General features: G+C 41.9%; 1 protein-coding gene across 12 annotated transcripts in view; it reads left to right on the top strand.

The window, feature by feature from the left end:
- LOC5568412 overlaps positions 1 to 25,800 on the top strand; it is a 193,425-nt gene extending 167,625 nt beyond the window's left edge. For 8 of the 12 annotated variants that reach the window (XM_021841306.1, XM_021841298.1, XM_021841292.1 and 5 more), the window contains 9 exons: positions 2,411 to 2,595; positions 2,851 to 3,074; positions 3,343 to 3,468; positions 17,841 to 17,943; positions 18,006 to 18,166; positions 18,230 to 19,098; positions 19,161 to 19,445; positions 23,652 to 24,000; positions 24,069 to 25,800. In XM_021841306.1, coding sequence (XP_021696998.1) covers positions 2,411 to 2,595; positions 2,851 to 3,074; positions 3,343 to 3,468; positions 17,841 to 17,943; positions 18,006 to 18,166; positions 18,230 to 19,098; positions 19,161 to 19,445; positions 23,652 to 24,000; positions 24,069 to 24,209 — 2,443 coding nt within the window. In that variant the 3' untranslated portion in view covers positions 24,210 to 25,800. The remainder of the gene's footprint in view (positions 1 to 2,410; positions 2,596 to 2,850; positions 3,075 to 3,342; positions 3,469 to 17,840; positions 17,944 to 18,005; positions 18,167 to 18,229; positions 19,099 to 19,160; positions 19,446 to 23,651; positions 24,001 to 24,068) is intronic. The other 4 variants (XM_021841321.1, XM_021841315.1, XM_021841338.1 and 1 more) reach the window with 1 other exon arrangement.
- The last annotated feature ends 1,909 nt before the right edge of the window (positions 25,801 to 27,709 follow it).

Here is a 27,709-nt window from a genome sequence, read left to right as displayed (position 1 = left end):
CGACAACAATGAATGGAATCTTTGGAAACGATCTTGCTGATAGCTAAGAAAGAATCTCTGGAAGATTTTTTGGATAAAACCCTGGATAGTGAACTATAGAGTCACATTAAATGCAGACCACAGGCTAAAAATTCTATTAACAAGTCCCCACCTTTAGATTCAGTCCAAATTAATAATTTGTTTGATCACACTATCAAAAAAAAAAAAAAAAAAACTTAGCCGTTTTGGACTATAATTCGCTCATTGTACAAAATATGTGAATTCGATCGTTTGTTTGTAACATTATGTTTGATGTTAAATTTCAGCAAAACAAACCATATTAAGCTATTGCAATTGCCAAAAATGGTCGGTTTGCTTGAAATTTGTAAATATACGTCTGAGATCATTTAAGATACAATTTTTTATGACATTTCTTAAGCGTTATTTTACTGAAATTTTACCATGAAAAATGACTTGTATTGTTTCTTAAAACCCTCCATGAATACCGATAGTAATGTCTTTGAGGTTTTATTCAAGATTTTTTCCGATGATTCCTCTAGAAATTCTACTGCCTGGAAAACATTTCAAAAATAATTTCTTGAGAGGTTTTATTGGAGCAGCTATGAAAAACAAGTTTACAAATAAGATTATTTTCAGAATGAAATTTGCCATTGGATGTAGTCCCGGTAGCTCTGACCTAAGTTAAACCAACTGTACTGCCCATGTTCTCATAGTTGACTTAAGTGCCAATGTAATCAAAATGCATTATTTCATTGATATTCAGTTTTTACTAATAATTCATTCGTTGGACATGCGAACAGGACACATTCGTTCAAACATATTTGACCTATAAGAGGAAAACGGATTGACACGAGCGCTTACACCAACTTATCCGAATAAACATATGGCTTGTCTAGCGTAAGCTCGAATGTGTCCATTAGTAAAAAAAAAAATTGTAATGTCATATTGAATTAGATGGACATCATCCACGTCTCAATTGTTATGCAATATCACCTCCCACCAACCTAATAATTTTGTATTGAAATAATAACTTGTAATGCAAATTGAATGTAAAAAACTCGATGTAATGAAAAACGTATGTTAAAAAGCTGCCGGCTGGTTTTCATGCGAATTTCATGGAAACCACTGAATTCGGCACCCTTCTAACGTCAAATTAGTGAACTTGTGCATCGGTCCATTTAGCGTATGGGGCTCTGTGTTGTTTTAATTTTGAATGAGATTTTGACGGTTACTACCCTTGTTGTTTACTAATTTCATGGAGAATTAAAAGAGATAGCATGATTTTTGTACAGAGTCCCATAAAGCAGGTTGCTATGACAGTGACCAGGTGTTTACGTCAATTCAATCATATTATCGTTCATCAAACACAGTGTTTCTTCGGATAAAATTTTAGTTGACAATAGTTTAGCATGACACAAAAAAACTTCTCAAATTATCTTTTGAATTTAATTCTTTAGCAAATGCACAGAATATTTGATTGAAATTGTTTAGTTGGGAAGAAAAATAAAACACATTTTCTGATAGTGCTGGTGGTTTCTTCGACTTTCTGATTAAGAGAAACTTTGAAAGATTTTTGTTTACTTTTGAAGCAATTACTCATTTTGTAGGGCAAATTCTACGTGGAAAACACTCCATATAGGCAGTCGGACTCTGTTCTTGGCACTTTTGATGTACTTCGGCAGTGGTTTTTTTTTTTTTTTAAAAGCGAAATGTGGTCACAATATGCATCTTATTGAAACGAATCTTATTGCAAATTTTAGACCATTCGCCGTGAAAAAACCCTCATGCCAAAGTGAATCATGGAAGTACTTGGTCACTGTGCACCCTAGTACTGTCAGATCTTCTATCTTCATACTTGCTTATATTTTTTTCTGCCCATAGCTTAATATATTCTTGTCGGTTACTCAGGTTGCTGAATATCTTCAAATGACTCATATTAGAATACGAAAATTAGATGAAGCCCATAGACTTTCTAAGGAGCCAGATCAATTTGGTCAAGAAAAACCGCTCATGTCAAATTGAATCATGGAAGTGCCCAAGTAGCTCTGCACCCTATATGGCCTAAATTAAAGTTCAATACCTATGCAGAAAATTCATCAGAACCAGCATAAAAACACCACTAGTACATATAATATTACGGCCGACACCTACGCGACACCAATCGAAAACATCGCTCGATCAACAACATAGCACTCAAATAGCATGCAAGTCATTCACTTGTAGAGCCTACATTCAGGCGCTTTCACTTGAAGGCGGGCTAATCCTCTCATCGCACATCGTTCAAGCGCGCCAATTTCTATCATCTGACTAATCTCTGAACCTATTGCATTGCAAGTTTTATCCAGTTTATTCTGTACATCTAATTAGAATCATTACTAATTTCCCACCTTCTTCCCTCTCTCTCCCCCAGGACGTCCCTCTTCATCGTAACTAGTCTAGTCTACGCCATGCTACTGATAGTGGTCTGCGTCGCGTACGTAATCAGCGACGTCACGACCCACCGACTACCCGTCATCTACTACGAAGGATTCTTCACCTACCTGTACGGGGCGAGTATCCTGTTCCTGTTGTATGTGTTCTGTTTCCTGCTGCAAGGTGAGCCATATCCGACTATTGTTGCTTACTCCGTAAATTACCAGGACGATCTTATCTTGGTAAAAATGCTATAACTTGGTGGCTTTCTACTATTGTTAGGTAAATTTTTCTCTAAAATCAAAGGGATAGTTTATGTTAACAAGTGTATGTATAGTATTTTTACACCAACAATTTTAGCAAAACAAGATCGTCCTGAGTATTTACGGATTAATAGGCAATCGAACATTTAAACTATTCTAATTTTTAAATCAACAGAGAGTTCTTGCTGCAACTCGAAACCAAAACCACCGAAAGAAAAGAAACCAAAGAAGGAGAAAAAGCCAAAGAAGGGCGACCCGGAAGCCGGCGGGAAGGAAGCTTCCGGCAAGGATGGGGCCAAAGATGCCGGAAAGGATTCCGGCAAGGACAGCGGCGGCAAAGGAGGAAAGGAGGAAAAGTCCGGCAAGGGATCGCAAACGGGGAAACCCAGTCCCTATCAGGTGATTTGTTCGGAAAATTTTCGCAAACTGAAAACCGTTAATGTTCTTAGTTCGGTCGTTTCTAATGCACCTTCTGATATATATAGGTTCCTCTTCTTATCGGTTTGGCTAAATTATGTCTTATTCTTTTTCAAAATTCCGACTTTTCGAATGACATACCCACAACAACATTACACAACGCATCCAAACACAATCGCATAACGCCAAATTGTATCTCAAAACCAAACTGACTGTCGTTAACACATGAATCGTGCCCGTGTCCGAAAAGGAAGTGTACCCGAAGAAGAAACGGGATCTGGTGCGGGAATCTCAGCGGCGATTGGCTGGTAGTAGTAGCGCTAGTCCTAGTAGAAGTGGCCAGCAGCAGCAACGGACTGCCGGTCGACCGCACCAGGTACAAACCACTCCAGTGTTCAGAGTTTGTTCGGTGATTGCGAGCTGATGCCATGCGTGTGTTCTGACTTATGGTCTGGAATCCTAACCTAACATCGTGTTTGTGGTGACAGTGTTTAACATATTTGGTGTGTGCGTTTCAACTAACAACTAATTTAGGGATTGGCTTATGTCCATGGTCATCGGTGTAGGAGAATTCTTTTCAAATGTTCCATGTTTCGATCTCAGTGTTTCTCATAATCTCATCAGTCATTTCCTGCCTATTGTCTTCCTACTGTAAGGTGCAGTGTGTTTAGAGCTTAGGATTGATACTCCGGTACATTATCGTGAATTTACAATATGGCAATAAGGAGTTAAGCGAGTCGATCGCAAACCAACCAAACATTATTCAGGCGATTTGACAAAACCAGCTACCTCAGCAACATAGCCAGCTGAAACTTATTGTTACCTCACAATTTTCCCATGAATTGATTTAGGGATAGCTTCACACATTTCCTCAGGAATTCCTACAAATTCTTCTTTTGGTATTGATCTTAAGGTTTGAACTGAAATTGGTAAGTACTCCGAATTCCTCTTTTGAGTCCTCAGCAATGCCTCCAGGTACTTTCTTGAAATTCCGTCAAAGATTTTTCCACAAGCTCATCAGAGCATTTCCTCCGAGAGCTTCTAGAGGAAAAACACTTATATTCGACCCAGCACTAGTTTTCGACCTTTTATACGATGTTGGTCTACTTTGAAAACCCGAAAATTTACACAGAATTCTGTAGATCGCTAAAAAAGAACTTTCTCCCCTATGATCCGAAAATTTCGACCCCTGGAGAATCCGAAAAAGATTTTTTGGAGCAATTCTTGTAAAAATTCCTTCAACCCTTCGGTACTTAACCTTGCCATAAGGTGAAACAGTTTTGAATCCAGCTTCTAAGATTGTACTAAATCTTCAAAGGCACTAATTTCGCGAATCATCTACCTACAGTGAACTTCTCATTTTGGGGCCCAAGTCGGCCATCTTTGGATTCCGAGATGTTATACCGTTTGAGAAATTTTAAATTATATACTGTTTCGCTTTGAAAATTGGTTAAGGTGAAACAGTTTGGATTCAACTTCTAAGATTGCACTTAATCTTCAAAGGCACAAATCTCGTGAAGAAAGTATCCAACAACAGTGCACTAGCAGAAAGCTTAAAATAAGAAGATCAGAAACGTGTGCCAACTATTTTTCCAGTTTAGTGCCTTTGCAAACGCGAGTAGGGTACAAGTACTATTTGGTTACTTCGGAAATGCTTTGGGAAGCTGTTTGAGGAGATCATGATAGTTACTATGAAATGTTGTTTTAAGTATGGTTCCATGAGTTTAAATCGAGTTACGGAACATCGACTCATGGAGGTTTCACTGAACTTCAAAATATCAACGAAAGGTTTCAATTATCTTAACTTTCTCCATGAAATCTAGTTAGACTTATACAGTAACATAATCAAGATCAAATTCCCATGGCAGAGGTTATTCAGGTTTATGCTCTTGAGTAATATATAAGAGAAAAAAAATCCTTAGCGTCTAAGAAATCTTCCGTAGTTCTCAAACAGGTCACGAATACATTCTTCCAGTAATTCTCGAAATATATCTTCTCTTGCTTTTTTCATGAAAACAATTTATAAATTTCCAATAATTCTTAGAAAATGTGATTCGAAATATTTATAGACTATTTATTTATTTAGTTAACATCTAAACAGATAACACTGAATCAACAATATCACGCCACAATACTCGGTTCGTGGCCGCATCTCTCCATCCTCGGTTCTGCCCCACGCTCGCCAAATCGATATGCACTTGATCCGCCCACCTAGCTCGCTGCGCTCCTCGGCTTCTTGTACCAACCAGATCCGAAGCGAACACCATCTTTGCAGGGTTGCTGTCCGACATTCTTGCAACATGCCCTGTCCATCGTATCCTTCCAGCTTTGGCCACCTTCTGGATACTGGGTTCGCCGTAGAGTTGGGCGAGCTTGTGGTTCATCCTTCGCCGCCACACACCGTTCTCCTGCACACCGCCGAAGATCGTCCTAAGCACCCGACGTTTGTAGACTCCAAGTGCTTGCATGTCCTCCTCGAACATCGTCCACGTTTCATGCCCGTAGAGGACTACCTGCCTTATGTGCGTTTTTAAAAAATGTATCATTGCACAGTGAGAAAATCGGGCTCCAAAACGCGACTAAATGCAATATCTCAGCTGGGTAACGGTTCCAGGAAATGATTTTGGCCATTCTAGATCGGAAAAAGGCTGCTGAATCGATTAGTGGCGGTCCCATTGACCGGAGACTTCGCCCTGGCCACATAGAGCCCTGGAATCATCCTGAGTTCCTTACAGCAAGTAGAATTAATGGAATTGAAATTAACTGTCATGATTACGTTTTGCTGCGAAGCTGCACACGAAAATATTCTTACATGGGGGATTTAGTGAAATGAATGATTGACCGTTATGGCCATTTTATGGTTCCGGAGCAAACCCGGAACATCCGTAAAATGGGCAATATTAAAAAAATATATTCTGATAGTTCCTTTGTCTCTTGTTTGTTAGAAATAAGTATTCTTACAATTCGTTTTTAATAATCTGAATGCACCCTATAACGGCCATTTTATGGTTCAGGAACTAACCCGAAACATCCGAAAAAATGGAAGTACTGAAAAAAAAAATTCTGATAGTTCCTTGTCTCTTGTTTGTTTAAAAGAAGTTCTCTTACAATTCGTATTTAGTAATCTGAATGTTTGACCATTACGACCATTTTATGGTTCCGGAACTAACCCGGAACATCTGTAAAATTTTCCATATTAAAAAAAAAGATTATTCATATGTTCCTTATTGATTAAAATTAAGTATTCTAACATATTGGATTCAAGGAAGAATTCCTGGAAGAACTCCTAAGGGATCTCTAGCGGAACTCCTTTAAGAATCTCTCGTGAAACGCTTGGAGGAATCGCTGGAGAAGCTCCTGGAGGAATTTCTTAAGGGACTCCTGGAGTAATTCCCGAAGTAAATCCTGAAGGAAAATAACTCTGAAGGAGTTCCCGAAGGAACTCCTGGGGGAATATTTGGAATAATATTCAAAAGAATACTTGAAGGAACTCCTGGAGGAATTTCCGAAGAACCTCCTGGAGGAATTCCTGAATGAACTCCAGGAGGAATTCCTGAAGGAACTCCTAGAGAAATTCTTGAAAGAATTTCTGGAGGTATTACTGAGGGAATTCCTGGACAAAATCATGGAGATACTCCTGGAGGAAACTCCAGAAGGAACTCTAGAAAAAAAAACCTGAAGGAACTTCTGAGGGAATTTCTTGAGGAACTGAATGAATTCCTGAAAGAACTCTTGGAATAATTCCTGAAGGAACTCCTTAAACCCTGTAGAAATCTCGTGGAGGAATTTCTGAATGCACTCTTAAAGAAATTCCTGAAGGATTGTCCTGAAGGAGCTCCTGAAGTAATTCCTGAAGAAACTCCTGGAGGAATCCCATAAGGGTTTCCTAGTGGAACTCTTGTAGGAATTCCTGAAGGAACTTCTAGAACAATTCCTAGAGCAGCTCCTGGAAAAAATCCTGAAAGAACCCCTGCAAAAATTCCTGAGAAATACCTGAAGAAACTCCAGTAGAAATTCCTGAAGCTACTACGGGAGGAATTCCTGAAAATAACCCTGAAGGAATTCCCGAAGGAACTCCTGCAGGAATATTTGGAGTAAAATTTGAAGGAATATCTGGAGGAACTCCTGGAGGAATTTCCGAACAACCTCCAGACGGAATTCCTGAAAGAACTCCGGGAAAAAATCCTGAAGAATTCCTGGAGGAATCCCTAGGAGACTTCCGGAGGAATTCCCGAAGGGTTTCCTACAGGAAGTCTTGGATGAATTCCTGAAGGAACTCCCTGATGGAATACGTGTAGGATGTCCTGAAGTAAATCATCGAAGATTTCCTGGAGTAAATCCTGAAGGAACTCCTGGAAAAATTCTTGAAGGAAATCATGGAGGAACTCCTGGACTTATCTCAGAAGAAACTCTTTAAGGAATTCTTGGAGGAACTCCTGAAGGTATAACTGAAGGAACTCCGTGATGAATTACTGGAGATATTCCTGGAAAGGTTCCTGAAGGTACTCTTGGAGTAATTCCTGAAGGAACTTTTAAGGAATTCCTGTAGAAACTTCTGAAGGAACTCGTGAGGTATTACAGAAGGAACACCTGGAGAAATTCCTGAAGATTCTCTTGGAGTAATTCTTGAACGAACTCTTGGTAAAATTCCTGAAAGAACTCCTGGGGCAATTCTTGAAGCGAACCCTGGAGGAAATGTTAATAGCTCTCCAAAAGTAATTTATGAAGAAATTGTTAGAGGAATTCCTGAAGATATACCTGGAGTATTTTGCCCGAAAGAATTACTCAAAAGACTCCTGGAGGAATTTCTGTAGAATTTTCTGGAGGAATTCCTGTAAGAGTACTTCCTTCTAACAAACAAGAGACAAAACATTTTGGATCATTTTTAGGAATCATGTTCCTAAAAAAAAATATTTTCCACATTGAAAAAAAAAATTGATAATTCATATAAATCAGGAATTCTGACAGATTTTTTTTAAAGAATTCCTCCAATAGTTCCTTCAAGAAAATCTTCCAGGAGTATCTTCAAGAATTCCTCTTCGATAATTCTTCCAGGAGTTCCTTCAGGAATTACTCCAGGAAATCTTTCAGAAAATCTTCAAGGATTTATTTAAGGAATTCCTTCAAGAGTTACTCCAGGATTTTCTTCCGGAATTCCCCCAGAAATTCTTTCAGGAGTTCCTTCAGGAATTACTCCAAGAGTTTCTCTAGGAAACCCTTTAAGAATTGCTGCAGGAGTATCTTAGGGATATCTCAAGGAATTCTTCAGGGATTTCTCCAGGAATTCTGCAGGAAGTGCTTGCAGGAATTCCTCCAGGAAATTCTACAAAAATTCCTCCAGGAGTCTTTTGAGGAGTTCTTTCGGGAAAATACTCCTGGTATATCTTCAGGAATCCCTCTAACAATTTCTTCATAAATTACTTTTGGAGATCTATAAACATTTCTTCCAGGGTTCGCTTCCAGAATTGCCCCAGGAGTTCCTTCAGGAATTTTACCAAGAGTTCGTTCAAGAATTACTCAAAGAGAATCTTCAGGAATTTCTCCAGGTATTTACTCCAAGAGTACCTTCAGGAACCTTTCCAGGAGTATCACCAGGAATTCATCACGGAGTTCCTTCAGTTATACCTTCAGGAGTTCCTCCAAAAATTCCTAAAAGAGTTTCTTCTGATGTTAGTCCAGAAGTTCCTCCAGGTATTCATCCAGGAATTCCTCCAAATATACTTCCAGAAGTTCCTTCGGGAATTCATCCAAGAATTCCTTAAAGAGTTTCTTCTGAGATTAGTCCAGGAGTTACTCCAGGAATTCATCCATGATTTCCTTCAAGAATTTTTCCAGCAGTTCCTTCAGGATTTACTCCAGGAAATCTTTCAGGAAATCTTCGATGATTTACTTCAGGACATCCTGCACGTATTCCATCATGGAGTTCCTTCAGGAATTCCTCCAAGACTTCCTGTAGGAAACCCTTCGGGAATTCCTCCGGAAGTTTCCTAGGGATTCCTCCAGGAATTCTTCAGGATTTTTTCCCGGAGTTCTTTCAGGAATTCCGTCTGGAGGTTGTTCGGAAATTCCTCCAGGAGTTCCTCCAGATATTCCTTCAAATTTTACTCCAAATATTCCTGCTGGAGTTCCTTCGGTAATTCCTTCAGGGTTATTTTCAGGAATTCCTCCCGTAGTAGCTTCAGGAATTTCTACTGGAGTTTCTTCAGGTATTTCTGCAGAAGAATTTCTTTAAGAGTACAATCAGAAATTTTTCCACGAGATTTCTACAGGGTTTCAGGAGCTCCTTCAGGAATTATTCCAAGAGTTCTTTCAGGAATTCCTCCAGGTGTTCCTCCGGTAATACGTCTAAGAGTTCCTTTAGGAATTCCTCCAGGAGTTCAAATCAAAAAAATATATATATATACTTCAGGAATTATTCCAAGAGTTCTTTCAGGAATTCATTCAGTTCCTCAAGAAATTCCCTCAGAAGTACCTTCAGGTTTTTTTCTAGAGTTCCTTCTGGAGTTTCCTCCAGAAGTATCTCCATGATTTTGTCCAGAAATTCCTTCAGTAATACCTCCAGAAATGCTTTCAAGAATTTCTCTAGGAATTCCTTCTGGAGTTCGTTCAGGAATTCCTCCAGGAGGTTCTTCGGAAATTCCTCCAGGAGTTCCTCCAAGTATTCTTTTGAATTTAATTCCAAATATTCCTCCAGGAGTTCCTTCGGGAACTCCTTCAGAGTTATTTTCCTTCAGGATTCACTTCGGGATTTACTCCAGGAGTCCCTTAAGAAATTCCTGCAGATTCTTAAAGGAGTTCCGCTAGAGATCCCTTAGGAGTTTTTCCAGGAATTCTTCCTTGAATCCCTCAAAGGATTTCTTCAAGTTCCTCCAGAGATTTTACTTTATGGATTTCTCCAGTTGTTTTTCTAGGAGTTCCTTCAGAGATTCTCCTGAAGTTTCTTCAGGAATTATTCCAAGAATACTTCCAGAAGTTCTTCCAAAGATTTCTCTTAGCATTCTTCCTGAACTCTCAGATTTTTTTTTTTCAATTTTCAATGTTCCGGGTTAATTACGGAACCATAAGATGGTCAAAGTGATCAAACATTCATATAACTAAATCCAATATGTTAGAATACTTAATTTCAATCAACAAGGAACATATGAATAATCTTTTTTTTTTCAATATGGAAAATTTTACAGATGTTCCGGGTTAGTTCCGAAACCATAAAATGGCCGTAATAGTCAAACATTCAGATTACTAAATACGAATTGTGAGAGTACTTCTCTTTAACAAACAAGAGACAAGGAACTATCAGAATTTTTTTTTTCAGTATTTCCATTTTTTCGGATGTTTCGGGTTAATTCCGGAACCTTAAATGGCCGTTATGGGCAAACATTCAGATTATTAAATACGAATTGTAAGAATACTTATTTCTAACAAACAAGAGACAAAGGAACTATCAGAATATATTTTTTTAATATTGCCAATTTTACGGATGTTCCGGGTTTGCTCCGGAACCATAAAATGGCCATAACGGTCAATCATTCATTTAACTAAATCCCCCATGTAAGAATATTTTCGTGTGCAGCTTCGCAGCAAAACGTAATTATGGCAGTTTCTTTCAGTTCCATTAATTCTACTTGCTGTAAGGAACTCATGATAGTTCCAGGGCTCTAGGTGGCCAGGGCGAAGTCTCCGGTCAATGGGACCGCCACCAATCGATTCAGCAGACTTTTTCCGATCTAGAATGGCCGAAATCATTTCCTGGAACCGTTACCCAGCTGAAATATTGCATTTAGTCGCGTTTTGGAGCCCGATTTTCTCACTGTGCATTGGTGTGGGTGTGAATCTTTTTTGACCGCAGCTTCTTGTGGAGGCCACAGTAGGCCCGATTTCCACTGATGATGCGCATCTGTATATCACGGCTTACGTTATAATCAGCCATAAGCAAAGCGGCATTCACAAATTACGTAACGCTCTATGGGGAGGGGGGAGTAGGCTCAAGCGTTACGACTCATACACAAATTTAAAAATTTTCATACAAAAAGCGTTACGGAGGGGAGAGGATCGAAAATTTTCAATTTTAGCGTTACGTAATAAATGGACGCTGCCCAAGGATTCAAGGTAGACGAAGTCGTCGACCACCTTGAACGTATCCCCGTCTATCGTAACACTGTTAGGGGAGCCCTGTCGCGCTCGGTTCCACCAGCTAGCATGTAATTTGTTTTGGCTGCATTCACCACCAGTCCAACTTTTGCTGCCTCGCGTTTCAGGTGGATGTTACAGGTCTGCCACCTTTTCAATTGTTTGGTCGACAATGTCCATATCATCCGTGAAGCAAATTAATTGACTGGATCTCGCAAAAACCATACCCCGGCTGTTCAACCCTTCTAGCGCAATATTGAACAACAGGCACGAAAGTCCATCACCTTGTCGTAGTTCCCGACGGGATCCAAACGAACTGAAGAGTTCACCTGAAACCTTCACACAATTTTGCACACCTTCCTTCGTCGCTCTTATCAGCCTCGTGAGCTCCACGAGAAAGCTGTTCTCGTCCACAATTTTCCATAGCTCTACACGGTCGATTCTATCGTATGCCACCTCGTTTACTACAGGTGACAGACGACAGAAGATGATCTGGAATAATCCTTTGTAGGCCGCATTTAGAATGGTGATCGAAAGTTCACAATCTAGCTTGTCGCCTTTCTTGTAGATGGAACATATTACCCCTTCCTTCCACTCCTCCAGTAGCTGTTTTGTTTCACAGATTATGCCTATCAGTCGGTGCAGACAAATGGCCAGCCTCTCCAGACCCATCTTTATGAGTTCAGCTCCGATACCATCCTTGCGAGCAGCTTTATTGATCTTGAGCTGGTGAAAGGCATCCTTAACCTCCCTCAAAATGGGGGCTGGTTGGTTTCCGTCATCTGCAGTGCTGACGAAGGCATTTCCTCCGTTGTCTCGACCTTCATTGCCTGTGCTCTCAGCACCAATCAGATGCTTCCATCTTTCGATCACCTCACGCTCGTCCGTCAAAATGCTCCCATCCTTATCCCTGCACATCTCGGCTCGCGGCACGAAGCCGTTGTGGGTACGTTGAGCTTCTGATAGAACTTACGTGTTTCTTGAGACCAGCACAGTTGTTCCATCTCCTCGCACTCCGTCTCCTCCAGGCGGCGTTTTTTCTCCCGAAAGAGACGGTCTGCTGTTGCTGTTTCCGTCTATAACGTTCTGCCGGGTCCCTTGCTGCAGCATGACCGCCCGCGCTGCGTTCTTCTCCTCCAGAATCTGCCTACATTCCTCGTTGAACCAATTGTTCCATAAATTCCGTCTCACGTTCCCGACATTGCTCTCAGCTGCATAATTGATGGCTACTTTCACCTTACTCCAGCAGTCCTCAAGAAAGACTTCATCCAGCTCACACTCTTCCGTTAATGCAGCCTCGAATTCGCAGCACGCGTATGCAATTGTGACATCCGGTTGCTTAAGCCGCTCTAGATCATACCAAGGCAGTCGTCGGAACCGTACGCTGTTAACGACGTTGAGTTTTAGGCGCAGCTTCATCATCACCAGATAACAGGGTTTTGAATTTTCGTATCAATGATGCGAAATCTACGATTTTTCACACGTAAGGAGAATGCTTCTTTCGCTTCCTCACGTGAACATCTTTTATCGCTCACACTAATTTTCCCTGGAGCTACGATGGTGGATCTCCGAAAATCACTCCACTCTGGGGATAATTTATTTTTCACTCCATCATATTTTCGCTCACCAACTGCTCCCGAGAATAATCACAATGTGGATAAACAAAAACTACTGCCGGCGACGGGACTCGAACCTAGAACATTGCTAAAAACAACCGCGATGCGTGCACGCTAATCATGCTACCACGCCACCTTGACGAAAAGAGTGGTTAAATTGGTGCATAAAAGCAATTGCTGCTTGTGGCGATGGATACAGGAAAAGTTCTCCATGGATCGGAGAAAGAGAAAACAAACTTCTCACAGCTGCGGAAATGTGCAATTTTCTATTTTCGCTTTGTTTTGTGGACGGATAAAATCGCAAGGCAGCTTATCGCTGAAAATTGCTGTGAGGGATAAATCCATTATCGTGAGAGTGAGTGAGAATTCGGAAGCCTGTCTCTAGGACACTGTTTCTCAATCTTGGTAATGGCGAAAAAACGTGGCTCTAGGAGAAGGCTGGTAGATCTATCCCTGCAATTCCAGCGAATGAACCATTTCGTCAAATACTGTTTAACAGGCACATTCTACTGTCATTTCCCTTCACAGTTAACAATTTATCTAGCTTTTTTTTGACGTTTACTACGTCTTACGGCAGTATGTCAATTGAAAATCTAAAATGTTGTGACCGTCACGAAATTATGTAAGATTTTGAATACTAATAATTCAGCCATTTATCGGTTGATTTTCAATATTTTTCCACCAATCGGTCGGAAATGTAAACAACATTTTACTCAAATTAAGAAAACTTTTGATTTTTGACGATAGACTGTCGAAAATTGTGAAAATGTCGACCCCTTTCTTACGCAACCAAACACGTTCAAACACGTGGGTTGGGAAGCACACTATAAAAGCGGACCAATTTCTGCTTCTTCGCTCATTCTTCTTTTGACGTTAACAGGAGAAGGCAGGTAGATCTATCCCTGCAATTCCAGCGAATGAACCATTTCGTCAAATACTGTTTAACAGGCACATTCTACTGCACCATAGAGTCCAAGCGATCCCTTAGGCATCTTGGGGTAATGATCGATGACAAGCTGAGCTTCGCTAGCCACGTTGAATATGCCTGTAAAAGGGCATCTACGGCTATAGCGGCGCTTTCGAGGATGATGTCTAACAGCTCTGCTGTAATTGCCAGCAAACGCAAGCTGCTGGCAAGCGTGGCGCTATCCATACTAAGGTATGGAGGACCAATCTGGTCAAAAGCGCTTAGAACGAGCAGAAACCTAAAGCGGTTGGAAAGCACGTACAAGATAATGTGCTTAAGAGTAGCAAGTGCATACCGGACGGTATCTAAAGAGGCCGTGTGCATCATAGCCGGGATGACGCCCATCGGGCTCATCATCAAGGAAGATGTTCAATGTTTCAACCAAAGGGGTACCAGAGGAGTCCGCGACACGTGTAAAGAGGAAACGCTCAGAAGCTGGCAGCAGGAATGGGATAACTCCACTAAGGGTAGATGGACCCATCGACTAATACCAAATGTGTCAGATTGGTATGGTAGAAGCCATGGGGAAGTGAACTTCCACCTGACGCAGTTTCTGTCAGGACATGGTTGCTATAGACAGTACCTGCATAGGTTCGGGCACTCAGAATCTCCTGCGTGCCCCAATTGTGCTGGTGTAGAGGAAACAGCGGAGCATGTCGTGTTCGATTGCCCCCGTTTCATTATTGTGAGAGGTCGCATGCTCACTACATGCGGAGAGGACACGTCCCCCGACAATATTATAGAGAGAATGTGTGCGGATGCCGAGTGCTGGAATGCAGTAACTACGGCTGTCACTCACATTATGTTAGAATTGCAGCGTCTATGGCGCGCCGACCAAGAGTTGGCTGCAGAGGATTAGCCCTGCCGAGGCTGGTCCCTTGTAACATTGTTTAAGTCGGCTAGGAGAAGCAGTTTGCCTAGGCTACTTCTGCTACACGTGTTGTGCTATATGCACTGGTCCCTTCCCGAAGAAATACCGTAAGGTGGTTCCGGGGAGATGAGGGTCTGAGTCCAAGGGTCATGTCGATGCACTGTTCACCACTTGAGCAATTCTAAATGAATTGCTCATGCACAGTGCATAGGCTGGTTTTAGCGGGTCGTCGTTGGTGCGTCATCCCCGCATTCCCTGAGTTATCTTCTCAGGGGATCTGTTTGCAGATTTCCCCCTTGTAAAAAAACAAAAAAAAAAGGCACATTCTACTGTCATTTCCCTTCACAATTAACAATTTATCTAGCTTTTTTTGACGTTAACTACGTCTTACGGCAATATACTGGGTGTCAATTGAAAACCTATAATGTTGAGACCGTTACGATATTATGTTAGAGTTTGAACTAAAGAAAGGCTGCAACTATGACAATTGACTAAAATTCAAATGCAGAAAATCACTTGGCGTAGTTTACGTCATGCGGTCGTGTCTTGTACACAACCCCCCCCTGATTTTTATTTTTTAAGCACCAATGGTTTTGAACCAGGACTCCAGGAATTTATCTGAAGTTTGCATTTCAAATTTATAACAAACTTTTTTCTGGATTTCTTTTCAAACGAAACGCCAAATTTACCGTTTTAACTCATATTTCGAACACTTAAGGCCAACCGTGACTTCAAATGCATCTAATAGGCATAAAATAGTTAATATTTGTGAATATTTGAAATTTCTGCACAAAGTCTAACTGTTAGCTTTTGGATTTACTGATAAAATTGTTTGTTTAGACTTGTTCAGTATTGTTTTTACGTTTGAGTGTGGAACAACATTTTGTTTCAAATGCCGAACACTGTGTTCATTCTGTCTCATATTCCTAACACTTTGATTGAAATTCCGAACAGCACAAATAAATCATTTTCAAATGAATAATTTCGCAAATGATTTCATTTGAGCTACTTCTACTGGTCTCGAACTAGAGAACCGGCACTACTCCCAAGGTATAAAATAGATTGGTAGACGTTAAAATTGAATTGCAATTGACGCCATGTCCTGATTATTTGATGACATATTTCAGCGAAACATTTCAACCAAACCGCCATACAAAAACGCAGTGTTCGGAATTTGAGACAAAACGGTATCAGGTTACGATGAAGAATTTCTTTTATAGATTCCCTAAAGTGTTTCTACATGTTTCCAGCGACTTCTCCAAGATTTTGTTTTTCTAAAGACCCATCAAGAACATCTCCAGCGATTTTTCGCATAAATTTGTGTACAACTTCACTAAGAGAATCATTGAGAGCCATTACTGAATATAGCATCGGTTTTATTTATCTTATGATACATACATGCCGTTTTGACTCATATTCCGAACACTTAAGGCCAACTGTGACTTCAAATGCTTATGATGGGCATAAATTAGCTGATAATTGTGTAAATTTTAGTTTCTACGTAAAGCTCAACGATTAGCTGTTAGGTGAGCTGATAAAAACGTTTATTTAAACTTGATCAGTAGGTATTGTTTTTACGTAAAAGTACGGAACAACAATTTGATTCAAATGCCGAACACTGTGTTCATTCTGTCAATCAATTCAAATGAATAATTTCCCGAATAAATTTAGCTGAGCTAGTTTTATTGACCTCTAACTTGGGATTCATCACTACTCCCGGGGTATAATATAGATTGGAAGACGTTAAAATTCAATTGCAATTGACTACCATTTCCCTTGACTTTGATGGCATATTTCAGCGAAACATTTCAACCGAACCGCCATACAAAAACCGAGTGTTTGGAATATGAGTCTGTTTGGAATTTGAGACAAAACGGTACATTTGTTCAAGTATTTCCACAGAAGTTCTGCAGGAATTCTCACAGATATTACTCCAAGAACTCCCAAAACAGAAAATTTATAAAATTCTCTACGGAGTCCTCCAAAATTCACCCCAGATTCTTTCAAGTCCTTGCCGATATTTATGTGAGGTTTTTTTCAGACAACCTTTTAGGATTCTTCCTAGTATTTTTCAAGAAATTGTTATAGATTTTCAACAGAAATTCCTCCAAGAATTCTTAAAAAAATCCCTGTTTTTCAGAATTTTTTTGTAAAAATTTCTCATATATTATTTCCAGTGGTTTTTCTTCACCGGAGATATTTCTGTTGCAGTCTGTTACTACACAGATGCAAAAAGATTTCTTGACGATATGCAGATCGTCCGGAAAACCGATTAACCTAGGAAACCGGCTTGTTGCCGAATCATCCAGAAACTTCTGAATTATCTGCCTATAGACTTAGTTCAACAGAATCATAATACGTCGCAAGCTTTGTTAAAGAGGAACAATTAATTATTATTTCAATCAAAATTATCGTCGAACACGTAAATGACAAAATAAATCGTGATTTGCTCTGCCAAGCTCGCAGAACAAAACTATCTATGCACTTCTCGTATTGCCATGGTCACTATTGAATACGATGAATGTCAGGACCATTATACCTACCTACTCACCAAACTGATATCAACCGCTATAACTGTTCATGTCATAATGATTTGTGCGTCTGCAAAGTTCCAGCTCGCTATCAATTTCCTCCCTTGTCACGATGTTGTTAAAAGTTGTACTGTGACTATAAATGGTTCAAATGACACATATATAGTACCATCCCTCTCCATGTGGGCTTGTAATGGAACGTTAGTTTTGTGCTTCAAATGTGCCATGTTCAATTAACTTTAACCAATGACCAGAATGTTTTAGATCCGGTTTCCAATCTGTTTAAAATCAACTAATCCACCACCCTTCGAGAACAAACCGCGAAATTAATTCAATAACACTCAAACCAAGTCAACGATTTGGTGTTCTTTTCTACTTTAATTTGCGTTGAATGCACTGATCTGTTCCAGTTTCGGATTTCTGTTTTGCTCTTTCTCTTCTTCCTATTCGATCGAATCTAATTGGCTTGACAAATTTTTGTCTTATTATTAATTCTGTTTGGTTACGGTTTTTTGTCTATTTCGATTTGGTTTTATAAATTTCAATCTGCCGTGTGTGTGGCTATGGCTAATTTCATGAATGGAATTAATTTACTTTTGATTCATTCTATGAAAAATCGATTTTCGCTGTATTCAGGAACCTACACCGGACCCGGAAGTTGCCCTCTCACCACGATGCAAACGGAAAACCACTCAAGACCCTGCCCACGGAAGTTTCTTCCTTCGTGTTGGAGCTATTGGTATGTATTTCTAATCAGCTTTGAATATACATGTGTTACCAATGATTCTATGATTCCTACAGCATTCGGATTGGGCACCATGATCTACACTGGACTGGAGTTTGGATCGTTCTTTGAGATTCCTTTCACTTCCCCGTGTCATCAGATTCTTCGTGGAGTGAATCCCTTACTGCAGATGATCTTCACCTTCATGCAGATGTACTTCATCTTCATGAATGCTCGGGTAAGCTCTAACCGCTAGAAACTCACCTGAGTCAGCTTGTTTAAAACATGTTTTTCTAAACAGCTCAACATCCACCGTTTCAAAGTGTTGGCCCGCTTTGGCTTGATGCACATTGTAGCCACGAACGTGTGCGTCTGGATTCGTACCTTGGTGCTGGAATCGCTGAAAGAGATTACTGCCTACCACCAACGCCGTGGTCCTGAGCCGGAAGACAACGCAATCCTGGAGAATATCCGCCAGCACACCCTCAAGAACGCCGGAATGGTCATGGGAACAGAACTGGGACCACGGGAAGACACTGAATGGGAACCCATCAGCGTGAACCTCAACGCTCACGAGGACCTGTCCCAAGAAACCAGTGTTCTCTCCAAAATGGTACAGAACACTGCCAAGACTCTGGTGGATGCAGTCACCACCGCTCGTGCAATGACCTCTTCTTCCTCGTCGACAACCTCCACCAGCACATCTACCACAACTACAACCACTGCGGAACCAATCACATCCACCATATCAACAACCGCAGCCAATTTGTACGAACGACTTCGCGACATTGTGGCCACGGAAAGTTCAACCAGTTCATCAACAGCGGAAACGGCCGATTTCGAATCCTTCACCACCACCCAATCGACAACGACCTCCACCGAGGGCCCGGCTTTCCTCGATCGCTTCATCGATCACGTTGACTATCTCCAGCGGAACAACAGCCTGGAGCGGGCCTACGAATCGCTGGAGAGCTTGTTCCCGGAACCTTTCGTAGCCGCATCGACGGCCGTATCGGCCAACGGTACGGCAGTGAGCTGCGGCCGCGTCAATATCATGGGAACCATCGTGCAGGACTCCGCTCCGTACCTGTATCCATTCATCATCGAGTACTCGCTGATCGGTGCTGCCGTGATCTACGTCATGTGGAAGCACATTGGACGCTATCCGAAGTGAGTGGAGGGCTGTTATCTAAGGTAACTGGACGATCTGACCGTTTTCTCTGATTCAACAGGTTCACCAACGAAGAAGATCTGGAGCACCGCTTGGAGGTTATGTTGTCGCGCCGTGCCGTGGTGATGGCTCAACAGGCTCGCACCGGACGTGTGGATTGCGTTGGGGCATCGAAGGGGCTGTTCTTTGGACTGCTGCTGCTGGTTGGATCGTTGATCTGTCTGATTTTGTTCTTCGTGCTGGTTAGACATCCGCAGCTTTCGCTGCTGGCGATCTACTTGGGCGATGCTTCGCACTGCATTCTGATGGTTCTCGCTGTTTTCGCTATCATCATTGGATTCATTCGGTGAGTATAATTTTAGTGAGTTAGTCGCTGACTTCCATCAAGTTTCTGACTTTTTAAAGATTGATGAGCCATTAGTAAGACCAAACCAGGCATTCTATGTAAGACTTTCTCAGATATTTTCTGAAGGATCTCATCACAGATTCCCCTTAGGTTCACTCCGCAGATTTGCCGAGGGATCTCTGAAGAGATTCCCTTAGGGATCTCTCCAGAAATTCCCTGAGGGGTTTCCCCAGATATTCCTTGAGGAATCTTTCCACTGATTCCCTAAGACATCTCTCTCTAACATTTCCTGAACGATTTCTCAAGAGATTTCCTGAGGGATCTCACTGTAGATTCCCTGAGGGATTTTCCCAGAGATTCCTTGAGAGATCTCTCCAGAGATTCCCTGAGAGGTTTCTTCAGAGATTCCATGAGGGATCTCTCAAGGGATTTCCTGAGAGATCTCTAATAAGATTTTTTGAGGGATTTCTCCAGAGATTTTCTGATCAATCTTTCCAGGGATTTCCTGAGAGATCTCTCAAGAGATTTCTTAAGGGATCTCTCCAGAGGTTTCCTGAGGGATCTCTCCAGAGATTTCTTGAGGGATCTCTCCAGAGATTTCTTGAGGGATCTCTCCAGAGATTTCTTGAGGGATCTCTCCAGAGATTTCCTAAGGAATCTCTCCAGAGATTTCCTGAGGAATCTCTCCAGAGATTTCCTGAGGAATCTCTCCAGAGATTTCCTGAGGAATCTCTCCAGATATTTCTTGAGGAATCTCTCCAGAGATTTCTTGGGGAATCTCTCCAGGGATTTTCTGAGGAATCTCTAAAAAGATTTCTTGAGGAACATCTCCAGAGATTTCCTGAGGAATCTCTCCAGAGATTTCCTGAGGAACCTCTCCGAAGATTTTTTGAAGAATCTCTCCAGAAATTTCTTGGGGAATCTCTCCAGGAATTTCCTGAGGAATCTCTCCAAAGATTTCTTAAGGAATCTCTCCAGAGATTTCCTGAGGAATCTCTGCAGAGATTTTTTGGGGAATCTCTTCAGAGATTTCTTGAGGAATCTCTCCGAAGATATTTTGAAGAATCTCTCCAGAGATTTCCTGAGGAATTTCTCCAGGGATTTCCTGAGGAATCTCTCCAGAGATTTCCTGAGGAATCTCTCCAGACATTTCCAGAGATTTCCTGAGGAATCTTTCAAGAGATTTCTTGAAGAATCTATCAAGAGATTTCCTGAGGAATCTCTCCAGATATTTCTTGGAGAATCTCTCCAGAGATTTCTTGAGGAATCTCTCCAGAGATTTGCTTAGGAATCTCTCCAGAGATTTCCTGAGGAATCTCTCTAGAGATTTCTTGATGAATATCTCCAGAGATTTCCTGAAGGATCTCTCCTGAGATTTCCTGAAGAATCGATCCAGAGATTTTCTAAGAAATTTCTCAAAACATTTCCAGAGGGATCTTCCCAGAGAACTACTGAGGGAGTTCTCCAGAGAATTCCTGAGGAATTCCTCCAGCGACTTCCTGAGGGATCTCTCATTGAATTTCCTGAGAGATCTCTCCAGAGATTTCCTGAGGACTTCTCGTAGAGATTTCCTGAAGGATCTCTCCAGACTTTTCCCGGAGATTTCCTGAGGGATCTTTCCAGAGATTTCTTGAAGAATCTATCAAGAGATTTCCTGAGGGAACTCTCCAGAGATTTCCTAAAGGATCTCTCCAGAGATTTCATGAGGACTTTCTCCTGAGATTTCCTGAGGGAACTCTCCAGAGATTTCCTGAGGGATCTCTCCAGAGATTTCCTGAGGAATCTCTCCAGAGATTTCCTGAGGGATCGCTCCAGAGATTTCCTGAGGGATCTCTCCAGAGATTTCCTGAGAAATCTCTCCAGAGATTTCCTGAGGAATCTCGCCACAGAATTCGTAGGGAAACTCTCCAGAGAATTCGTGAGGAAACTCTCAAGAGATTTCCTGAGGAATCTCACCACAGATTTCCTGAGGAATCTCTAAGGAGATTTTCTTAGGAATCTCTCCAGAGATTTCCTGAGGAACCTCTCAGGAGATTTCATGAGGAATCTCTCCAGAGATTTCCTGAGTAATCTCTCTTTCCTAAGATTTGCTGAGGAATCTCACCAGAGATTTCCTGACGAATCTCTATAAAATTCCTAAGCAATCTCGCCAAAGATTTCCTGAGTAATCTTTCTAGAGATTTCCTGAGGAATCTTTCCTGAGATTTGCTGAGGAATCCCTGCAGAGATTTCCTGAGGAATCTCTCCAGAGATTTTCTGAGGAATCTCTATGGAATTGCTAAGGAATCTCTGCAGAGAATTCGTGAGGGAACTTTCCAGAGATTTCCTGAGGAATCTCTTAAGAGATTTCCTGAGGAATCTCTTAAGAGATTTCCTGAGGAATCTCTTAAGAGATTTCCTGAGGAATCTCTCAAGAGATTTTTTTGAGAAATCTCTCAAGAGATTTCCTGAGGAATCTCTCAAGAGATTTCCTTAGAAATCTCTCAAGAGATTTCCTGAGGAATCTCCCAAGAGATTTATTGAGGAATCTCCCAAGAGATTTCCTGAGGAATCTCTGAAGAGATATTCTGAGGAATTTCTAAAGAAATTTCCTGAGGAATCTCTCAAGAGATTTCCTGAGGAATCTCTCAAGTGATTTCCTAAGGAATCCTTCCAAAGATTTATTGAGGGATCTCTTCAGAGATCTCGTGATGGATCTCTTCTGATATTTTCTGAGGGATCTCTCCAGAGATTTCCTGAGAAATCTCTCCAGAGATGTCCTGAGGAATCTCTCCAGAAATTTTCTGAGCAATCTCTCCAGAGCATCCCTGAGAAATCTCTCCAGAGATTTCCTGAGGCATCTCTCCAGAGACTTCCTGAGGAATCTCTCCAGAGATTTTTTGAGGAATCACTCCAGAGATTTTCTGTGGAATCTAGAGATTTCCTGAGGGATCTCTTTAGAGATTTCCTGAGGAATCCCTCCAGAGATTTCCTGAGAAAACATTCCAGAGATTTCCTGAAGAATCTCTCCAGTGATTCCTTTTGGAGATCCCTCCCGGGATTCCCTTCGGAGATCCCTTCCGGGATTCCCTTCGGAGATCCCTCCCGGGATTCCCTTCGGAGATCCCTCCCGGGATTCCCTTCGGAGATCCCTCCCGGGATTCCCTTCGGAGATCCCTCCCGGGATTCCCTTCGGATATCCCTCCCGGGATTCCCTTCGGAGATCCCTCCCGGGATTCCCTTCGGAGATCCCTCCCGGGATTCCCTTCGGAGATCCCTCCCGGGATTCCCTTCGGAGATCCCTCCCGGGATTCCCTTCGGAGATCCCTCCCGGGATTCCCTTCGGAGATCCCTCCCGGGATTCCCTTCGGAGATCCCTCCCGGGATTCCCTTCGGAGATCCCTCCCGGGATTCCCTTCGGAGATCCCTCCCGGGATTCCCTTCGGAGATCCCTCCCGGGATTCCCTTCGGAGATCCCTCCCGGCATTCCCTTCGGAGATCCCTCCCGGGATTCCCTTCGGAGATCCCTCCCGGGATTCCCTTCGGAAATCCCTCCCTGGGATTCCCTTCGGAGATCTCTCCCTGGGATTCCCTTCGGAGATCCCTCCCTGGGATTCCCTTCGGAGATCCCTCCCTGGGATTCCCTTCGGAGATCCCTCCCTGGGATTCCCTTCGGAGATCCCTCCCTGGGATTCCCTTCGGAGATCCCTCCCGGGATTCCCTTCGGAGATCCCTCCCGGGATTCCTTTCGGAGATCCCTCCCGGGATTCCCTTCGGAGATCCCTCCCGGGATTCCCTTCGGAGATCCCTCCCGGGATTCCCTTCGGAGATCCCTCCCGGGATTCCCTTCGGAGATCCCTCCCGGGATTCCCTTCGGAGATCCCTCCCGGGATTCCCTTCGGAGATCCCTCCCGGGATTCCCTTCGGAGATCCCTCCCGGGATTCCCTTCGGAGATCCCTCCCGGGATTCCCTTCGGAGATCCCTCCCGGGATTCCCTTCGGAGATCCCTCCCGGGATTCCCTTCGGACATCCCTCCAGGGATTCTCTTCGGAAATCCCTCCAGGGATTCTTTTCGGAGATCCCTCCAGGGATTCCCTTCGGAGATTCCTCCAGAAATTCCTTCGGATTCTTCGTTTTTTGTCTCTCTACTACAAACTTCCATTGTGATCTCCTTAATTTTCATGAAAACTTTTTCACTCATCCAAACCTTCTGCAATAACCCACAGCGTCCAAAATCTGAAGTTCCGCTGCGAGGAGCAGAGCAACCTGAACGACATCCTGCTACGTATCTCCGCCTTCGGACTGTTCATCTACGCCACCTTCAGCGTCATTGCCGGCTCGCTAAATTTCCTGGACAGTGAACCGAACCTGCTCGTCATGGTCACCGGCATCGTTGCCATCCTGCAGGTCGTCCTCCAGCTGCTGTTCATTGCGGACGTGTCGCGCCGTCGGGTCCACCTGCCGGAGCACGATCGCGTCAAACCGGGCCGCCAGATTGTCACATTCCTGCTGATTTGCAACGTTTCCATGTTCGCCATCTACACGTTCGAGGCGCAAAAAGTCTTCGCCAATCCGGTGAGTTGGTTGAGATTTGGATTGATGGAGTATGAGGTAATAAGAGGTTGGTTTTGACTCGTCTACAGGTTCAATTGGACTTCTACGGCTTTATCGCTTGGTCGTTGATCCAGCGCGTCACTCTGCCGCTGTGCATCTTCCATCGGTTCCACAGCGCAGTCACGCTAGCCGAAGTCTGGAAGACGACGTACAAGGCCCGACTGGAGTAAGCGCCTACTACCACTACTACTACAGGAACGGAGTAGGCGACGGCGAAGGCGAAAACGCACAGCTCCATCGTAGCAACCCGAAAGAGAGATCGATGGCGCTCACTCTCACACGTACACACACACTCTCTCATAACACATAGCAGTAAGCGAACGAGATCACCCGATAGCGAAAGCACCCGAAAGCGTTGACAGTAGGAGATGGAAATGTGTTCCGGAGTGAGTGCTGTTTTGTGTTTTATAGGGTTAGGTTTTGTGACAGAAAAGCAAAGTTTTTTTCGTAGAGTTTTATTTGGTCACAGCAATTTGAAAGGGGTTTGATTAACTTATTGAGTTCGTTTAGTTCGATAAGCTAGTGAAAACATATGTGCGTTATTTGCAACTGTATATGAGTCAAGTATTTATTTATCGCATAATCTGTAAGCCAAACAAAGGATGTAAGTTTTTCCCATGAGTTCTTATACGATAACGAAAACTAGTAAAGAAGTGAGATCCCTTCAGCTGCTCGCAAGAGAAAATAGATACAAGTTTGAGCCATACTTTCATCAAGTTGTAATAGAGTGAATCGTAAACATACCAATTTAAACAAAACACAAACACGTAAATCCCTTTAGAAGAATCGTATATTGGTAGTTATAAAATTTGAAAATTTTACTCAGAATATAAACAGCATACACACATTTTCACTCATTACAGAAGAGTAAGAATTATTATAAAAGCGAAAGGAAAATAAAACCGTAAAAAAAAACTTAGCAGTTCAGATCCCGGAGTTGGATGGGCACTCATCAGAGAGCTCTCTGGTCGGGATCTTGTTCAAATCTATGTGTAGTTGTTAGATTAGTAACATGTCACATATTTATGCCGAAAGAAAGCAAATCCAGTGTCAGATGAAGACCGAGTAATCAAGTGGAGATATTTCCTCGAAAAGTTTGACGAATGGGACAGGAACACAAGCCAGATATTAAAGCAACGACAAAGTTCGGCGTAGCGGAAATCATTTGTTTAAGTCAGTGAGAATCGTATGGAAATTTTGCCCACCATATTTACAAAACGAAGTATTGACACAGACGAAATACGATCAATTAAATTGTTGACAATGTAACATCAATGTAACATGTCATGCATTTCAGTTTGCTCATTTGTAAATACTTCCTTTCGTTTTCAATCCAGATCGCAGTGCAATTGTGTTTTATTTGTGTAAGTTAGCATTTAATCTGTAAGTAAATTTTTGACAGTTGTCAATACCATCCGACTACAAACGTGACTCACGATTTTTTATTAACACGAAGAGAAAACATTTATTCGACCTATATAGAACTCTCACACATACTAACACATTTACTTATCGAGGACCAGTGTCTAGTTTTTGGGATACTTTTTCTTTATTGGAAACTCGTTGATTTTTCGATGCTAGTCTTAGTGATCAGTGAAATTTTTGTATTTGAGGAAATCTGATATAAGTGAATTAAAAAAAAAACAGAAAATACCACTTTTAAAACTAACATTTAGAACTGAAATCGAACGGCCAAACTTAACCTGTCGAAGGTAAACCTAGACGAAAAACCATTCCATCAGCTCAAAACAAGTAGAAAATCGAACGCAACTCAAAATTAAATGTTTAGAAAAACGACACAGAGGCCCACAAACAGTCAGGCGTGCGTGTGTTTGTAGAAAAAAAATCTGCATCAAAATTCCATGCTCAGTAATAATCTTATATAAATAACAATTAGAAAAAAAGAATAATGACCGGACCGAATCTGCTCGAACCGAAAAGAAACCGGAGAACGTTCACACAACACTGCCGAATTTTAAGAACAACTCTCTCACTCACACAACCGAAGGCCAACCACCATCCAACACTCACACAAACACACACGACCCAAAATGATTCGGTTGCAAGCGCTACAAGATGGACGTTTTGAATCTCACACTTCTTAGCTTATGGGGCCCAAATAGCCGTAGCGGTAAACGCGCAGCTATTCAGCATGACCAAGCTGAGGGTCGTGGGTTCGAATCCCACCGGTCGAGGATCTTTTCGTGTTGAAAATTTTCTCGACTTCCCAGGGCATAGAGTATCTTCGTACCTGCCACACGATATACACATGCAAAAATGGTCATCGGCATAGTAAGCTCTCAGTTAATAACTGTGGAAGTGCTCATAAGAACACTAAGCTGAGAAGCAGGCTCTGTCCCAGTGGGGACGTAACGCCAGAAAGAAGAAGAAACTTCTTAGCCGAGCAACGGCAAACGAATAATCAAAATTCATTGTCCTGTTCCTCGAAAAACAACCAATGAATGGAAGAAAACTAATCGGAACCAGTGTTTAAACGTGAGATGTCTATATCTACAAAAAGGATTGTCTGGAACTGACGGATAAACGATAAGAAACGATAGGAACGAAAAACGACCATTGGAAGCGAAACAATTCAAAACGGGAATAAGTTTTTCTACTCGTTTTGATCGGAAACAATAAAATTCTATTTTTGTATTCACTCCGAACCGGACGTTTGGAGAGGTGGGACTTAAAACTACTTGGTAGAACAAACGGTGTTGAATTTTTGGGTAGTCGATATGTTGTTTTCGGTGTAACTCACACGTGCAAATCAATGGTACAACACACACTTACGCAAGAAGTACGAATACGAAAAGGTTGATTGCAGAAATCATTATTTTAGAAACGAACAGTGTGAGATTTAGCTTTAAAGTTGTTTGCGTATTTGAAACCATTACCCAATCGTCCTTACAATACACCGAACCAAAAACGTTACACAAAAGCGTTAGTTATTCGACTTACCATCATCAGTCAAAGTTGTATTCGATTGTTCTGTTTTGAATTGGGAAACCGGAGAGAACACTTACACCACATTTCGCACACCTACACACCCACAGTCCACATATATCCAAAGCAGGAAACAGAACGGAAAGAAGCGGTAGCAGCTGGATTTAGTCTAGTATTAGACAAACCGAACGAGCGAAGAAACCGGAAAAGGTAGAAGAAAACATTCGAATAATTCGTAACGACAACATGAAATGCATTAAAAAAAAACTATTTGTACTAAACTTATTCTGAAATACAAAAACAAGAAAAAATCAATGATATGTCTCAATTTGATTGTACAAAAAAGCAAGCAAGAAGTATGCAGCTGTATGCAGAAATGGCGGCCATCAACAAATAAAGAGGTAAAACAAATCGTGGAAAACGATGGGCAGTGTGTTTTGAAGTTCTTCGAAATCATTACCGCGAATATTACTTTAATCTGGCCAAAAGCCATAAATTTACGATCGTTATTGATACTTGCATAAAGAGCCGGTAACGAGGGGTACCCAAACAAGCCACCACCGACCATCCACCTGGTTAGACGCAGAGTAGCCTGTTTCCATGATCGATAGATTCTTCTTTGCTGGACCAGTTTAACCATGGTGTTCAACTGTAGACGACAGCAAGGTGATTCAATGAGTGTCATGCGTCCGTAGGAGTAGACATGTAGGTGCTAGCTACGAGA

This window comes from Aedes aegypti, chromosome 1 (genome assembly GCF_002204515.2).
Source record: "Aedes aegypti strain LVP_AGWG chromosome 1, AaegL5.0 Primary Assembly, whole genome shotgun sequence".
NCBI lineage: Eukaryota > Metazoa > Arthropoda > Insecta > Diptera > Culicidae > Aedes > Aedes aegypti.
Note: the sequence above shows the minus strand (reverse complement) of the source record. Positions and strands in the feature narration are given on the sequence as shown.